Here is an 18721-nt window from a genome sequence, read left to right on the forward strand (position 1 = left end):
GAAGAAATTATGGTCTGTTTATTTTACTAGGTTATAATTTATTTCAAGGCTTCTGTGCATTGTTTTCTTTCTTTTCTATTTATTTTTTATGAAGGATTTTAATAATAAAAATAATGTATAGCAGATAAACTCAGTTAAGTTTAAAAGGTGGGGAAAATTTGGACTAGTTCGGTTATGATTTTTTGTTTATGTTTAGAGTAGGTGAAAGATCAATCAGCATTCAAAGTTTAAATAAATACTCTGAAGTGTATATTGTCATTGCAAAAATATATATTATTGGAATGCACATGATCTTCAACATTTAAACCTGTCTTTAGTTATGCAGACTGGTGTGGCTTAGAGACTTTTGTTTGGCACATACACAGATTCATTCTTTTAGGTATAGGTCAAGTCTCTTTTGACGATTCTTTGTTTTACCTTGAGTTATATCTTAACTTGTTATTCTGCTTTGTTTAATGTAGCCTGAGATACTTAGGTAAAAGTATAATGTAAAATATGTAATATATACTAATTTCCACTAAGTGTAGATTTGAAGGCTGAACATGAGAATTTCAATACCTTTTCCTTCCATTCAGCAAAAGCAACTGTTATTATTTTGAGTAATTGTGAGTATGTGGTGTTACACAGATGTCCATAGCCTCCTCCTTAATCCTTTGACCTCAACAGGATGGGTTTTTTTCGGAGAAAGAATCACTTGTGTGAGAAGTATACCTGGCTGTTCAAACTGGAATGCCATGGTCTAGGCTGATTAAAAAGAAAATTAATATTGATACAAATATCCACACCTACTGAACTCTAAAGAGTAGTTAACTGAAAAGTGAAATTGATAAATATATTGCATGATGAAAATTCCAGCTGCCTTCACAAAAAAATAGGTGTTTTTAAGAAAAAAATTAACAACAGCCATCAAAATAAAAGTCTTTTCTCTGTGAACTTAAGACTGTGAAAGGAAGTCTTGAAAAGAGATTTAAAAATGTGTTGTTGCATTTCTGATGAGTACGGTACTTCTAGCTAAATGAGTTAGGAATGATAATTTACACTGGTTGTCTCCTTTGTTAATGTTCAAGCACTGAACTATTACTGACTCTATGGATGTTAAGAATAGCAAAACATCTTCCAACTAGCATGTTGTCATGAAAACTTTGTTGTTCTCACATATGTAAATCATCATTCTTTTTTACCTGTTCAACAACAGTAAATATTTTTGTAAATAAATTTTGCTAAAGAATAATAATTAGTGTACAATACTGTTTATAAAGAATTGTATCCTGTCATGAAGGTACTCATTGGAAAAGTTCAACGTTGAGTAAGCCTTTGAAGAACACTATAAATTTTATCTTCACAGTTGATTAATATTTAAAATTTATTGATTGAACTTACACTAGCAAAATTAGGACTCTGTTTTATGCCATATTTAGAAAGAATTCTATAAACCTGGCTCAAATGTAGTGATCTAAAAATGAAGTGTCTGCAACCAGGCAATTTGGAAAAGTTTTCAATTTATATGGAATTTTTTTCACACCTGGATGTTCTTTTCTTACCAGTCACCATAATGGTTATCTTAAAGCTTATTTGAAAACTTAGAATTAAATCAATGCTCTTTAAAAAAAGCTACTATCCCTTAAAATTGTTCATTTAGAGTTTAATCGTGTCTATGAAGCGATATGATCTTCTCTATGATTTGAAGGAATTAAGATATTTTTTTACTTAACTCCTTTTTTATTTGTTTACTGAAATAATTTATCTCTCTGTTTTTACATATAACTTGATTGAATTATGTATCAGTATTGCCACTTATTATTGTAGATTTAATTATTTTAGTTAGGACTTTTCAGTGAACATCCTGGTTTTAGTGTCACATGTAAAAAGCAAGTAAGTTGAACATTTTGAAGTTTCAACTGAAAAGTAAAAATGTAATTTCTTTACTACAGCAGAATACAGTACAATTCACAGTCCATCAACACCCATTAAAGATTCAGATTCAGATAGATTGCGTCGTAGTTCAGATGGGAAATCACGTGGACGTGGCAGAAGAAACAATAATCCTTCACCACCACCTGACTCTGATCTAGAGGTACATTATATTAAATATCTTTGACTTGTTACAGACTATTTTTATCATTAATTTGCACAGAGAAGTATTATTTACACATCAAAAATAAAGTGGCATTGGAGATCCCTTTCTTTTTCTAACTGTTTTTGTAGAAGATTGAATATTTCTTCTAAAGAACCTTCTTCATGAAGAGCACCTACTTTTTCTGAAAAATACTAGGAGTTTCTTTCTGCTTTTGCTTGAAAAAAAAAAAAAAAACAAAACAAACCAAAAAAACAGAAGTGCAAGCTTTTTCCAAGTCAAGGAAAGGTTTGAGTTTGGACAGGAGACACTTCCAGAACAATAGTGGGTTTTGTTCTCTCATGCTGTGTTTGCATTCCTCCCAGTGGCCCATGCTTTATGTTGAGAACACATCTCCAATGACACACCACAGCTATGAGTGTCCACACTGCATTACTTTTCTTTTCCAAAAGCTTAGCCCATTTGTCATCATGGGAAATAGAATCTCACCAGGATTTAAAATACTTGTATTTGAACACTTTATTTTTCATTAAAATATCATTTTGTGTGTGGTCAGAGGACAAATTTAAAACACATATTTTCCATTGGCTGTAAGTGAAAGAATTATTTACTGATGCCATAAATTCTTACACATTCAGCATCCAAGTTCATAATTTTCATTGTTTAGGTGCCTAAAATCCATTAAAAATTAACATAGATTAAGAGGGTTTAAGTGCTTAGTAGGAATTTGCTTTATTTTGTATTTAGAGGTAATTTTCAAGAGCAGTTATATGAACTTTGTTTTGTAAAACTTGCAGAAATACAGAATTCAAACCCTGAAGATTAAATTTTCAGAGGTTTCTCTTCATTTATTTCAGTTTCTATCTCACATCTGGCTTTAAAATAATACATTGTACAATCTCATTTTCTGTGTGTATTTGACAATAACTATAATTCTATTCTAATAGAATAATTTGATATAATAGCAATTGTAGTAAAAAGCTAACAGATTGTATTACCCTATTCTGGAAAAAACTTGTTAGTTCTGAAAATAAATGGCAAGGAGACTATGGTTTTAATATATAACCATTTCAATACAATTTTCTAATTTGTGCGCTTACTGATTCGAATTTTAACTTTCCATTTCAAGTATCAGCTTCACAGAGGAACACATTGATTTGATTCTCTTTTTACAGAGAGTATTCATTTGGGATTTGGATGAGACAATCATCATTTTCCATTCCTTGCTTACAGGGTCCTATGCTAACAGATATGGAAGGGTAAGTGTCAAGAAACTGATGGAAATTTTCAGTAATATTTGCTGTTTTATGGTTAGTACACAAGGAAGACCAGAACATTAGTTGATTTTCTAGAGGCAGACCAGTACTGGTGTTTCAAGACATAAAAATTCAAGGAGTAAAGCTGTTTCATATGTCCATTCGTTGCACTTAGTCAGCTCTTATATTCAGTAAATAATTGAATAGCATTGGGAGTAATACTTTGACCACTTGAGGTTTGGTTTGTAGATCCAGAGTGTCTGAAACCTGTTGATACCATCAAAATCTGTAAAGGTTTACCTCCTGTCAGAGAGTGAAGAACTTCAAGTAGTGATTGCTAAAATAATTTTTGAGTTCTGAGTGGTCAGCAGCGGACTGTGCTCTATACTGAGAAGGCAAGAGCAAGCATACTTTTGGACACAGACAGAGTAGTCTAAAATCTTTTACCGTAACTTTTTTTTAATCTACATATTGACTGATGTTTTTGAAAGTCTGCTTATGAGTCAAATATTTCTATTATGCACAGTCTATAAATCATAACTGAATTGATTAATATGTCTGCAGACTGTGGGTTTCCTTGGTAATTTTCAGAAGAGAAATGCGGTCTTAGGTGAATAAGAATAGTTTATGAATGGAATGACCTTGTGAGATCAAACTTTGTTTTTTCAGGATTGTATTTGAAAGCTAATGTCTCAACTTATGCTAAAATCTGTTATGCCATTTCATGTTCACCTCATGTGAGTTACAACTAGAATGTGATTTTTTGTTAACCTTAAAAAATTCTACATATAAAGAACAACCAGATAGTTTTGTCTCACCTCATTTGTCTTCTTGTAAAGTTTATGTTTATCACTACAAAGTTTTACCCTACCCCCACTTGAGTGAAGGGCAAAGCTACCACTGATTTGTTCTGTGCCTGGGTCAGGTTCTGAATTCCTCCTAATAGCTTTTGCATTACAAAAATCTAAAGCAGTACTGGTTTGCAACCTTTCTTGCTTTTTCAGGTGCGGTGTATGTTCAAAAGTGTTTGCTGTAATAGCAGCTTACCTGTTTGAGGAATATAATCATTTCTTTTTTTATTATGTGTCAGAAAAACAAGTAAATTCAGCAGCCTTGGTTTCCTAGGTATTATTAGTTTATATTTAGGTTGTAAAAAGACACTGGAACTTTAAATGTTTCAACAGTTACTGTATGGATACATAAAGACATCAGCGTTATAGAGTATTAAACATTTACCAAAAGCTATTTTCCATTTCTCAGGCCAAAACCAGCTTTTGCATGGCACCCCAAAATCACCAAATCTATGACAGTTCAATTCAGAATGAGGAAAACAAATCCCATTGCTCACAAAAAAACTCAGTGCTAACAGAATTTCACCACTTGCTTTTGGGCAGCAGAGTAGTGCTGGAAAAGCCTAATTAGTCATTGCTGTATAAGTACTCGTGCAAGCATATTTTTTCCATTTGTTACTAGTTCCCTATAGTGATTTCATTAATTGGGCCCTGACCATAAACACCTTTCTTGCTGCATGCTTGAGGCTGAGGCAGGTGGCTGGTATTCAGCTGTGAAGACGTATAAATACGTATGCTGCAAGGAGGTGGGTGACTCCTGATGGCAGCACCATTGCTGCTGGTACTGGTTATTTGAGATGTAGCTTTCGCCCAGCTGGCTCTGGTTGCATGGCATGTGGCAGAATACTTCTGCACTGCTAAAAGCAACTGGCCATTGATGGTAAGAGGGATGGCAGCATTAGTGCTTGTGCTGTGGATACATACTAGATCTTTTTGGTGAGGGGTAGCAATGTGCATGTCCTTTGGCTCTTAGATGCAGTCATGAAAGAGTGCCATTCTTGCTTTGTTTTCTTGAAGTTTCATTCATATCACATTTTCTCTTGGCTTATCGACAGCTTCAGACAACAGTTAGAAATTTCCACAGGCATTAGAAGAAGACAGTGTCAAATGTTCAAAGCAAACATGATAAAACATATATCTGTGATATGAGAATTGTAGGGTTTATTTGTAGCAATGGGAGGTGCACATTTTTTAAAAGAGTCTTTCCTACTGATTTCTGGCCTTTAAAATCAGAAATTCAGAACATAAGTCAATCTAGGAAAAAAAGAAAATGTTGAGGGGAATTTTTGTTCTTTTCACCTGTATTCTGCTTTTTGAGTGACTTAACATCATGTTCTCGTATGTTTCTGCACTCTGGTGAGGGCTAGAAATGCCCTTTCAAAAAATTAGATCTAAGCTGCTCACATAATCGTTAAAATACAAAAGCTGAATCCTCAAACAAAAAAAAATATCCTAATTAAATAATAGGGGATTTGGCAACTTGGCATTCAGCTCTTTTTATAATGTCTGAGTGAGTTTCATGGTGAATGACTATGAATGATGAGCAGCCCTGCTGCTGAAGGGATTGATTTTCTTTTCCTTATTCTCTACCTCATTCCTCATAACTTTGTGCTTGTGCCACCCTTTTCTGTATATTCTTACTTTCTCATCTGTTTTTATCACCTGCTCTGCTTTTGCTGCTTTTGTGCTCTGCTTTGTCTCTGCTTTTGTCCTTCAGCTTTGTTGGAACAAAATAATACCTTTGTTTTTCAGTTTGAGCAGTCATGGTATAAACTGCTCCATTTTTATTTAAGGCTGATTTGAATTTTGTGAATTTCATGGAAATGTATGAAACTAGTTTAGGAATATGATTTGTCCTTCCAGAAGAGAAGAAAAAGAAACAGAACAAAGTATTTCCATTTGCTTTTGGAATGTTTCTTTTTAAGACATACAGAGAGAGATCTATTGATCAAATATAAAGTTATCAGATACTTTAATTGACATTAGGGCTTCTAACACCTCAAAACTTATGTTTATGTCAACTGATTAAGTTTTGGAATTTGGAAAAAGTTGGAGCCCTTTTTAGTATGTTGGGGCAGGTGGAAATATGTCTCAGTATTGGCACTAGAATACTGTAGTCTTTACATACATTTCCATTCTCCGTGAAAGCATTTATATTCAGAGGCTTTAAAGGAATTTTCCCTTAAATTATAAGCTTTTTTAATGTGGTTTAATATATTTTAGAGATTGAGAAAAACAAAGCCTGGTTTCACTTAACCCTTCATTTGTGACCTGTAGGCTTAAGTGGAAAATAAGCCTTGTACCCAAAGTGAACTTTCCTGTTTTTCAGCTTCTTGTTCCTCGACAAAACAAAGAAATCAAGTGGGTAGAATTTAGAAATGACATACAGACAATGTTTTGGCTCCAATACCAGTATTCAAAACAAGAGGCCTGCTTAAGCAGTTTGACATTGGTATTTCGTTTCTTTAGCTAAACTGTACCTCCCTCAGAGATTTGTACCTGATTTTGACCATACCTAAAAAGACACTCCAACTGAACCTGCAAATCCCAATCAACAAGAAGAGATTGGTAGCTTTCTTTCTCATTGTGTGACACCTCACAATAATTAGTTAGCAATTAGTGGCTTAAAATTGCAAAAGGAGGTTCAGTATGGGATTATTTTTTGAAAAAAGCTTATTCTAGCCTTGTCTTTTTTTAAAGTTTTCAGCCTGCACTGTAATGTCTGACATCAGTTTAATCTACTGCAGTGCCTTAAACCAAGGCTTTTGTGCTTTTTACTGGAGCAGTTGGAAGATTGTGACTACACAGATATTTAAAACCCTAATGCACATAAGGCTTTTGGTTCTGTTAAAACCAGAGCTGCAGCTTAACACAGTTTTTATGCTAAGTGGAACTTTCTATAGAAAAAGATTGTGTTTACTCAGTGAATTAAAGTTTCTTTGAAAAGCAACCTGTTTTGTTTCTTCTCTTAGCTTTTATGGTATTTACTCTGACATTTTCAGTAGGTGCCAATGATTTTCTTATTTGTTTTTCTCCTAATTAAATTAACCTAATAAATGGCATTATTTTAGTATTACTTTAGAGAAATCCCCATTCTGTTTTGTCTGCCATTTAAAAAATACCTTGAAGTAAAATGGTTCACAGAAAGCTTTACAAAAAGCCATTTTTTCAGACTCAGAAGTGTGATAAAAAGTTTAATAAAAATGTTTAAGTCATGTGTACATTAAAACTTCAAATATATATTCACAGCCATTTGTTTAAAATTAACAGTATTGGGTTCATAACCAATATCTTGCTCTGTCTGCCCATTTATTCTGCTTTTCAAAATTATGGTCCTATTTATGTATGGAAGCTCAGAATGGGATCAGTTCTACACTGTTACGTTAGCAGTTGATAATCAGGATGTAGCTAGTGATCTTCATTTGCATCTTAGACCTGTAGTCCATCTAAGTCCTTTTAATTACTAAAGCAGAGACTTCTGTGCATGTGCTCAGGCACAACAGAAATCCTTGTCTGATTTAAAAAAAAAAAAAAAAGGCTGATGAGCTATGAAGGATGGTGGGGTGGTAACTGGGCACAAAGATAAGCAGGAATGTCAGAGGGAGAAGTAGCCTCAGGCCTAGCTAGAGAGAAAAACATCACCTGCTTTCCACCTCCCATGCCTATAAAAGTAAAATGAAGGAAGACATAGATTTACAAAGAGAGCAATATTAAAACAGAGAGACAGCATAATTTTGTTCATATTTTAAAGTGTTTCCATTTGAATTAAGAAGCCAAGTATTCTTTTTTTGACAGTGCCAGTTTAAATAGGAGGTTTATTTTTAAGGGCAAAGTTCATCAAAATAGCATGATGTGATTTTTATTTCCCATTTATAAAAACTATTTTTTTAGATACTAGAAAAGGTATTTATTCTCAATGTATGTGAGTTCAAGAATAGATATTCTGTTTGTTCTATGTAGCTTTGTTTCTAAATGCTTCTTTCCAAAATTCTTTTTATGGTTAGTTTTGCTTGGGTTTTGGCATTTCCAGGAGGCAAACAGGCTGCCAAATCACCATTCTTTTCCAACTCCGCTACTGACACATTTTGCCTTTTAAACAGTAGTTATAGAAAAATGTTTGAAAGTTCAGAGATCATGTTGAACCACCTATTAATTTGATTGAGAGGTGGAAAAAGAAACTAGGGACTGCATCTCTTGGTTTTTAGCTTTGAGTTGTCATCAGGTTTAAAATATTAACTTATTTTAAGTAAAATATGGGTTGTCACTTCTGCAGTTCTATTTAAAATATAATTCCTAACAAACTAACATTGTTAATAGAGGGTGTCATGAGATAATATAATGTTCTTTCAAACTCATGCTTCTGTGTGCTTGGCTATACTTGGCATTATAAATGAGAAACTCTGTATCAAATGTATATATTAGGCTTTCTTTTCGATTTTTCAGATTGAAAATATATAAAACACAAAAAAAAAAAATCAAAACAAGACAAACATCTGTAATGCATTTGGTAACCACAATGCTGAACATGCTTTTTGAGTTTATTAGCTCAGTAAGGAATAAGTTGTTATGGTAATTTCTGTAGAGAAGTTAAAGTGTGTTATGTATTAATAACAAACAATAGATTTGTTCACCCTGCATGGGTGGGCCAAACTGAAAGCACAATTAAAGCATGGTTTTGTAGAGAATGAAGGAGTGGCTTTAAATATAATTGCCATTTGCAAATAAAACATTAACGGTGATTTGCCTTAAACTCACTAGGTATTCCCAGGACCGAATCCTTTCGCTTGTGACCAGTGAGAGTTTGTGTTGAGTAACAATAGCATTATCGTGCCCTTGGTTGATCATAAAACTTGTAAACAGTTGTAAAATCTGGAGAATTTTCAGGTGAAATGGGTTTGCCTTTTCTGCATGGAGGGCAGAGAGCCCATGCCAGGGATGCACAAGGATGACCACAAAGGTCCCACTGCAGAATTATGATGTCAGTCAAGTTAAAGTTGTATTTTTGAGTGTTACTGGTGTTATAATACAGGATTAGAGAGTTACTGAAGTTAAGCTGAAGAAACAGATATTGCATTTAATGTGTTGAATAAACTCTCTCGAAAAGCAATTCCTCCAGTTTGCATTCTGCTATGTATGTTAGGCACAGTATTGATGGTGTACTCACTTAATTTCTTCTTTAAGGATCCACCCACTTCTGTGTCTCTTGGACTCCGAATGGAAGAGATGATCTTCAATTTGGCAGACACGCATCTGTTCTTTAACGATTTAGAAGTAAGTGCTCGTTCTTTTAAAACACATAGAGGTGATTTAATATTTGTCTCTTTTTAGATGTTGTTAGATGGTTTGACAATTATTTTTTTGTTTCACAGTGTTAATACGGAAAAGTTTAGAAAATAGCTGTATAATTTAGTCATTAGGATATATAGTATTATCTTCACTAAATGTCTGCACTGGCATTCAAAGGTTACAACAGTTTAAATGGTAGAGTTTTGTTCTCACAGGTCTTCGTATTTATGACCACAGTAGACAAGTTTGAGAAGTGGATACACCAAAAGCATCTATAAACATTAGAATTCAACAGTCTGCACAGGCCATTAATTATTAAGCTTCAGCTTCTATAAACAGTTAATGGCTGGGTGCAGATTTCTCACTTACATCCCACTGTGGGCAAGTATTACCTTAACCCCGAGCGAAATCATTACTGTTGTATAGGCTGTCCGTCTCAGTGGCGTATTACCGGGGGTCCCCGGCCTTCCCCGGCAGCAGGTACGGTTTGTTACGTGCGAGGTTTCTCTGCCACGCATGCCTCTCCCCCGCGGCGTGCCGTGAGGAGCTGGTGTCGACACGCCAAGGGCTTTTTCAGCCTACGTAGGCTATGGTTTGGCGACACTTGTGAGATCATTCTAAAACTATCCGAACTGCTGAAAGAGGCTGTCACCATAATGCCTGGCTGTTTCATCTTGAAAGGGAAAAAAGCAATTTCTGATCATATTTTAATAAAACGAAAACATGAAAACAGTCAGATTTCTTTCCCATCATAATGAAGACAGCTGTTTATTTAAAATCCAACTGTTAAGCAAGCTTGTGGTGGGGCTGCCAACACACATTAATCATCAAGTTGTTGTTTTGCTAGATTTTAGAATAGTGTGTTATTCCAGACAGGCAAAAGAATCTAAAAGATTCAAATGCAACTTTTGCTGATCAAAGTTAATTGGCAGCAATTGGCCTTTAAATATTTCCTGATGTTTCCCTTTTCAAAATCAAGCAAAATACACCTTATTTAATAGATGAGCCAAAATCATTTGAAAAATGCCAGTGTGTGATAGACCTCAAATGTGGTTTGTCCAACATCTGTCCTATATTTTGATTTCTTTTCATCTAAAAAGAAACCACTCACAGATGATTTGGCATCTTAGAATATAATGAAATTATTTAAATGTGCTTTATTTTTTCTTCCATTCCTTAGTGGAGTATTTATTTTTTATACTTACAATAAAATAGATTATTTCTTTAAATTTTAAAGTAGTGGGGTTTTTTCATTAAGGTAGCTGTGTATAAAGATGCAATTGCTTTGAATATAAGAAACACCATTAGTGAGTTGCATGTATAGGACTGATTTTTCAGATTTGTAGAAAAGTATAACAATGCTAGTTGTTTTGCAAATCTGTTTCTGATTTCTGGTTATATTTCATTTTATCCAGAGCAGAAGAAGAAAGTACTACTGTATCTTACCAGCACATTCAATAAAGTTCAGTGTGTTTTCATTTGCTGTGCGTAGCCAGATACTTAGTGGATTTGTAGCTACTTCTTTATACATGATTGTCAGAATCGCTGACTTTAATGGAAGTTAATCAACTGCATCTCAGGGATAGTAGGTTATCTTCTGCTAATTGACATGATACAGCCTTAACGGGACAGCATAGCAATTTATTTGCTGAAGAACTTCAAAGCTGCGTATGAAAGAAATACTTATCCAGGTGGTTCACGGAAGCAGAGGAGCTCACTGGATGAGCTTGATTCTTTGTATTTCCCCCATAACAAGACAATTTATCTTGCATCTCTGAACTCAAGTGTAATAGTCTGTGTCTATACCCAGGTCTGTCTTCATACACAGAGGCACTTAGAAGTGAGCAGTTGTATTCATGTCCTTGTACATGAGCTCTAAGTCCTTATTTCTGAGGAAAATGAGCTCTGATCTGAAAGGTCATGACCTGTCCAAGGGAGTGGAGAGCATGTTCAGTGTGCAGAAGAGTGGGTTTGTGTTTGTGGACTGCCATAGAAAAGTCTTCAGAGAAGTACACAGGGAGGGGACATAAGTGAGCCTGTACTTTGTGGGAAGCAGCACATAAGGATCAGACCTGGCCACGGACTGAGGCTTGCAGTTCACTGGAGATGTCAGGTTTTTTGAAACATGTCGCAGACACGTGGTGGTTTTGGAGGAACATGTCCTGGAGCCGTGGTTTGTCATTCTTGTGAGCGTCACCGTTATTAGCAGGGCCTGCCTGGTTCCCAAGTCCTATGACCTTGGGGCAGATTCCTCGCGTCTGTCTCAGAAACTGGAAGTCCTTGCTTGGTGGCTTGGAAGTTGAGGCTGCCTGACAGCTTGACAGGCTTCCATGAAAACTGTGGGCAATTTGACTTGGCTGTGCCTCAGGCTTGAAGCATCTGTGCTTGCTGATGAAGGACTGAGTCTGGAAGATCTAGTGGTGACCCTGCTCAGGCCTAAGCTTTCCAATTCATGTGCCCAAGCATCTGGGCTGCTAGAAATCAAGAAGTTTGAGGCAACATTGCCAGTAAGCCACAAAGCTTGAGCATCCTTGCCCAGAAATAGTATGAAAACAGTCAAAGTGGGATTTGGAATATGTCTAACCCGCAATGTAGACATGTCTTTGGGTCTAGGCATAATTCAAGGCGGGAACCTGAAAGCTGATGCTTTCCAACTCACCCAGGCTGAGAGGGAACCCTTCATGGCATACAGAGAAGCTGTGTTTACAGGCAAGAAATCATCTGTCATAACTTTGGCCTAGAGTGCACATTTTTCCAGATACCACAAGTTAATGTTTTTTAATAAAAATCTTCTTTTCATCTGAAGCGTTCCAAAAAACTCGAATCAGAACATCTCTCTTGTCATCCAAGTTAGTGGGAAAGTATTTTGTCGTCTTATAAACTGCTGAAGACTGATTTAACTTTTTGAATGCAAAGGGCAGAGTTGCAGCAGTGATCTCCGAAGCACTGCTTGATTTGTGTATGACCTGACTGGCTTTTCAAAGCTCAACCTAGAGACTTATTTAATGTCATTAAGTTAAGTTCTAAACTTCAGCACTCATTTTTTAGTCTGTGTAAAGTGAATCAATGCCAACACATATCAGTTGCAGACTAGTTTGCCCATCCTAATTTAGTAGGGGATACAGCCCTGTATGAATCATCTAATTTCCTAAATGTTGCTCTTTATGTAGTAATAATGGTAATAATAATGGTATTTTTAATTGACATTTTTAAAGCTCAATAAAAAAATTCAGTCAGATCTTACCATCTAGCTCTGAAATCAGTATTCTGTTTATGAATAAGTGAGCTGCACTTAGATTACAGTTAGGTACTGCACCCTTGGTTTGTATTAGTTCTTAGTTTATTGCTTTGAGAAGAAGTAAGAGGTGGCTTATTTCCTTCACTTTGCACAGATTTATGTTGAGTCATTAATTCCAAATTGATATAACAGCAAATAATTTCAGACCTTGAAGGAACATTTCTTAAACACCATGTTAAAGGGGTATGACAAGTTTTTTAACATACTGAAAAGAAAATATTAATGTATACTAATGTATAATTTAATCTAAGTACCATCATAAGCAATGATTTCTTGCATTAATAGTAATTTCATAATGAGATTATAGAAGTATATTAGGACAAAAAGTAGAATATAGTGCAGTATTCTCAAAATTTAGATTCCAAAGTCTGTATTTGGGCTTCAAAATGGGAAGTTTAGGCTTTCAGTGTTGAAAAATTTCATTTATATATCTCATACTCTGCTCTATAGTAGAATTTTAATTGTGTGCAGGAGGGAATAAATACACTGATGTAGTGCTCTCAAGAGAACCAGAGTTATCTCATCAGAAAAGAATGTGTGATTTTACATGCTAATTATGTTGTGATAGGGATAATAAGGTATAATATTTTAATGGTATGTATGAAGCAATTACATGTATTAGGTTCTTTAGGATGTACACTCCAGTTTTTTAGAGAAATCAGCAACTTTCAATCTTTAAGAACTGGATCTATTTACGTATTTATACTGACCCTCTTAAAAGCTTATTTTGTTAATTTCTTTGGCATATCAGGTGCACATTATAACTGGATATGTTAAAGGAATAATTGTTGATAGTGAATGATTATGAACATCTTATTTTAAAAAGTTAGCTCAGTGCTTTGCAAACTCTATTCTAAAATGGTACCATCTCATTAGATCTGTTCCTTTACAGATACTAATGAAGCTGAAAATGTCACTTATTACGCCTTTTTTTTTTTAATCTTATCTAACACTTTGTTATAAGATACTTTTTTTATCAGTGTGTTGAATTCTACTGAAGTAATTAAAATCAAATTAATTTGAAGTTTTATTTCATTATTATTATTTTTTTCTTTTAGGTTTTTTATTTATGTTTATTCATCTTGGTTTTTTGGTGTGGGCTTTTGTGGGAGGGTTCAAAATGAGGTTATATATATTATAATACTATAAAAAAAAAAATGACACCTCCTAGAAATGCAATAATGCAAAAGAGCACAATAATGATGATTAGTATTAATTTTTCTGCCATCAGTGAAGGCTATATAATGTACACTCACAGCTTTACGATTCACTTTTGTTTGTGGAGTCTATATGCAAAGTGATGATATGTGTATGGGAATAATTTATAATGAATGGCAGAATGATATGAGTTTTTCAGCTGTGTTAGTTGATGTATTTCTCTTAACGATAAAAGGAGAGGGAATACTGCCAGATATTACTATAAAGCAGTAACTTTGGTTCTTTGGGGAAAAAAAAAAGAAGAAAAATTGTTATGTTCTAACAATTAGGAAAACTGACCTTGATTAATTTCTCTTCAGATTCTTACTTAAAATCTACCTGGATGTCTATTAATGTGTTCCTAGTGGTAATTCAGAGCACACTCTCCTGTGCCAAAAAGAGCTGCATAAGTGCTTTATGATTACAAGTATGGCGTTACTTCAGGTTAATGAACCTTTAAGGCGTCGCACTGGCATATTACCACGTACAGACGCCCCTGAAAAGCTCCCGCATTAGTCGCGTGTGGTGTCCATGGGGTGCAGCTCTGGCTGTAACGCCGGCTGGCTGGAGCGGCAGCCCGGGCAGGCGGGGGCCGCGGTGCTCGCTTCCCACCCCCGGCTACCGGGCAGCACCTTTGCTCCTCTCTCCTGCCCGCCTGCCGACAACAAGGTCAGCCTCCTTGTCGAGGAGCGGCAAAGAGCAGCCGCCTGTGTTGCTCTGACTCTCTTGCCTCTTCGCTCCATTAAAGAAAGATTAATACAGAAACATTTCACAAACCCTACACTTTACACATATGGGAACATACCAGGCTCTCATGAAGCATCGAGATTTACATAGATGCATCATTTCACAGTTTAAAGAAAAGAATAAACAACACTTACATCTCTGCACTCTCACTCTCTGTGTTTGCCCTGTAAACCTCTTCACCCATATGGCAATAAATCCTTCCAGGACTCCTACAAGTCTGTAACTGCTAGCTTGGATTTTCTCAGATCTAGAAGTTAAAAGGGAGAAATTAACTGCCAGATATTTTTTATTAAAACTGCCCTTTGTGGATTGCTTTCTGCATAACTTACTATGTGGATGTGCCTGCTCTTCTTGTTTGTAGCCCGCAGTCATCAGACTACCAGCATTTATCAACACTACCTCTCCCTCGTATTCCTTTGCAAGCTCAAGGCTGTGTGGAGGGTGGCTTTTACAACTTGAAATGCGACCGACCCGGTTGTCTGACACTCAGCAGTACACAGAGCCCTAAAGAAATGTAAACGAGAGCTCTAAGGCCCACGTTGCAATACAGACTGTTGTGGCACTAAAGCAGATGGTGATTACCTCTGTACTAACACTGGGCACTAAAGGGATTGCTCCAAGAAGCGGTGCTCCAGGGAGATGGTAGTGAGAGCTCAGGACTAAGAAAGGGAACAACAAAACCCCAACACAGCAACAGCGAAGCCTGATCACAGAGCAAAACTTCAACTTTAGTCCCACTTTGGCCTTTGCTTTCAATTCTTACAGGTGAAACTAGGCCGCCTCCCTGCTGCTGGAAGCAAATGCACCATATAAATCACTTCTAGGCCTCAAGGAGACCTTTTCTTCATGACAGGGACATATATTCTTCTTTTCATCAGCCTGAGAATTTTCTCCTTTGTAGGTCTCAGTAACACCACAGGAGACTAAGTGACTTTCCTCCCCGGTCCTTCAGTGACGGTGCACACAGCGATGTCCCCAGTGTACCACGCAGTGCCCTATAGGAATGCCTTTGAAGCAATGCAGCCATATGTTCTGTTTCTTTAATCTGAAGGAGAAAGGGAAACTATTTCCCCTCAGACCTTGATACTTTAATACGCCACAGACTCAGGCTGGTAACTTTTAGCACAGTAGCACTCTGAAGCATGATTTGGGATCGTGGGCATTATGATAATATACATTATTGAATAATAACGTTTGACAGACTTATTGTGTGCAGGTTACTGCACATCTCAAAGAACCATAACCACTATAGGGTAAAAAGCTTCTCTTTCTGAAAGTATTTTAGCACATCTGGTCCTAGAGTCAAGTAATCTAACAAGTGAACTGCTTGGATGTAAGCCAGCCCTTAAGTGCAGGCTTTGAGCAAGCTCCAGAGAAAGCTGGGAAAGCGGGTTGGCCACTATTGGCAGTGTGGAAGTCCATCATTTATTCTCTCACACCTTGTGGAAATGTCATAGAGCCAGCTTCGGGCAGGCATGGTAGGTATATTGTTGACTAGTTTTAAGCTTACCTAAGTTGTACAGAGGTCCACAGTCAGTGGCGGGATTTGGGGGAGCTGCAGAGACATAGCCAGACAGACCAAGGAAACGGAGGATGCCTGTGAAAACAGAATCACCAGAGAGCAAAGCTTGTTCAACTTCTCTGTATAGAAATTATCAAATCAAAATCGTTTTGTGTCTGAAGCCATGCTCCAAGGTCTGAACATTTACAGGGTAAAACTTTGCTGGCATTATGTACTAATCAGTTATTTGGTGCATGTTTTTTACATGCATATTTGTGTAGAATGAAGTGGCACAAGGTCCAGTTTTGTGACTGCCACTACTTTGTAGTTCCTGATCACTGTGCCTTAGTCTCCTCATCTACAGGTAGGGATGATGATGGTGATAAGGATGGTACCTGCAGGTACAAGGAAGATAATTCTGTCATAAAGCATTCAAGAGGGAAAAGAGACAGCTAAATCTGGTGGTTGTAGTATTTGTTATTGTGTGCTGTTGTAGTTGGCTTTCTAACAATGCTTCAGCTTGGTCTCTTTAATGTCTCACTCCTTCAGAACATCCTGGTACAAATGCTCTCTCTGCTGACACAATTAGAAAATGTGTGTATTCAAACAACTTTAAAAAGAAAAGGACAAAAAAAACATTGCAAATAGTTATCCAAGAAACCTTTTCAGTTTTCCAGTGTATTTATTAATTTGTTTTCTACTGTTTTTTACTTTGGATGATTTGTGTAAATTGTAATTGTTCCAGTTTGAATTATTCATACGTTTCAAGTAAAGTCCATTTTTTAAAACCACAGGTTAAAAAAAACCCCCAACATTTAGATCAGAAGGACATCAGTCATTACTAATCATTGCAGTGTTTCAGGTGTCTGTAATTGTGAACTAGTAACCAGTATGAACTCCATGTAGACTACTGTTTGGTACCGGGGCTTCTGTTTGGAATGCCTAGAGTTTTCTGTAGTACAAATGAGCTAAAGAGCAGGCAGTCATGGTTTGTGAAGTACACTGACACACAAATCACACAGTATAGTAAAGAGCATTTCATAGAATCACAGAATGCTTTGTGTTGGAAGTGACCTTTGAAGATCACCCAATACAAGCCCCCTGCCATGGGCAGGAATGTGTTTCACTAGATCAGGTTGCTCAAAACAAGATCCATCCTGACTTTGAACATTTCCAGTAATGGGGCATCCACAACTTCTCTGGTCAACCTGTTCCAGTGTCTCACCACCCTCATCGTAAAGAATTTCTTCCTTATACCTAATCAAAATCTACTCTCTTTCAGTTTAAAACCATTATCCCTTACACCCTGTCCTGTTGCTACAGGCCTTGGTAAAAAGTCTGTTCCCATCTTTCTTATAAGCCCCATTTATATGTTGAAAAGCCATAGTAAAGTTTCCCTAGAGCCAGTCCAGGCTGAACAACTCCAAATCTTCTCAGCCTTTCCTCAAATGAGAGGTGTTCCATCCGTCTGATCGTTTTTGTGGCCCTCCTCTGGATCCACTCTAACAGGTCCATGTCTTTCTGGTGCTGGGGTCTCGTGGGAGCAGAGTAGAGGGGGAGAGTCACCTCCTTCAACCTGTTGTCCAGGCCTTTTATTCAGCCCAGGATCAATCTGGGCTCAGTGCACATTGCTGGTTCCTGTCCAGTTTTTATCCACCACTATCCCCAAGTCATTCTCTGCAGGGCTGCTCTCAATCAATTCACTCAGCCTGCACTAATACAGGTGATTGTCCCAGCCCAGGTGCAGGACCTTGCACTCAGCTTTATTGAACTTCATGAAGTTCACATTGGCCCACGGCATGCCATTTGTCAGTGGCATATATGCTAGTGAAAAAAGGTTTGTGATAGACAGCTAGCTAATATTTAGTGGTATTAAACCCATCTCTAAGACACTACCCTAAAATAATTTCTATAAGATAACAAAACATGTTTTGTCTACATACTCTCCCAAATTGCACATTCAGAGATGTTCCTTCCAGTGACAGAATTAAAGTTCTTGTCCCCTTCCAAGGAAATAAAATACCAAATGCTGACATGCTTTTCGTGGTAACAATTGTACCTGCACATTACAGCTAGATTCTGCAGAGCCTAAAATACCAGATTTAAGGATCCACCAATACAGGAGATAGTGTATTGAAGGGCAGTGGTAAGGTACCTGGAAGTCATTGTAATATCTGCATCAAAGCAGTTCATAGACAGGGTCTGTTACTGGAATCACAGATCTACATCAGGTATGGCAGCTTTAATTGCAACAAAAACCTTAGTGTTGTGCTGCAATGGCAGGCTCTGAAGTGTAACATAAAAATTGCTATATAATGAATGACAAGAGATGGTGCGTTGAAAATTCTCTTGTAACCAATAATGAAACAATATAGTTGTTCTAAAAACTTGTCTAAGACTTGATGGAAATTCAGAGATGCAAAAATCACTGTTTTTAACAGACTAAGACATTTGCAGTCTGTTTTCATGCTTTTGCTATCAGTCCATTAGCAGATTTCAAAACACTGGCTT

General features: G+C 36.5%; 1 protein-coding gene across 6 annotated transcripts in view; it reads left to right on the forward strand.

The window, feature by feature from the left end:
• Positions 1-18721, forward strand: part of EYA1 (EYA transcriptional coactivator and phosphatase 1) — a 166556-nt gene that overhangs the window by 119137 nt on the left and 28698 nt on the right. For all 6 annotated transcript variants that reach the window (XM_042786225.1, XM_042786227.1, XM_042786226.1 and 3 more), the window contains 3 exons: positions 1932-2074; positions 3250-3333; positions 9363-9452. In XM_042786225.1, the coding sequence (XP_042642159.1) occupies positions 1932-2074; positions 3250-3333; positions 9363-9452 (317 nt within the window). The remainder of the gene's footprint in view (positions 1-1931; positions 2075-3249; positions 3334-9362; positions 9453-18721) is intronic.

Source organism: Tyto alba, unplaced genomic scaffold (genome assembly GCF_018691265.1).
Source record: "Tyto alba isolate M040663 unplaced genomic scaffold, T.alba_DEE_v4.0 Super-Scaffold_9, whole genome shotgun sequence".
NCBI classification, from domain to species: Eukaryota; Metazoa; Chordata; class Aves; order Strigiformes; family Tytonidae; genus Tyto; species Tyto alba.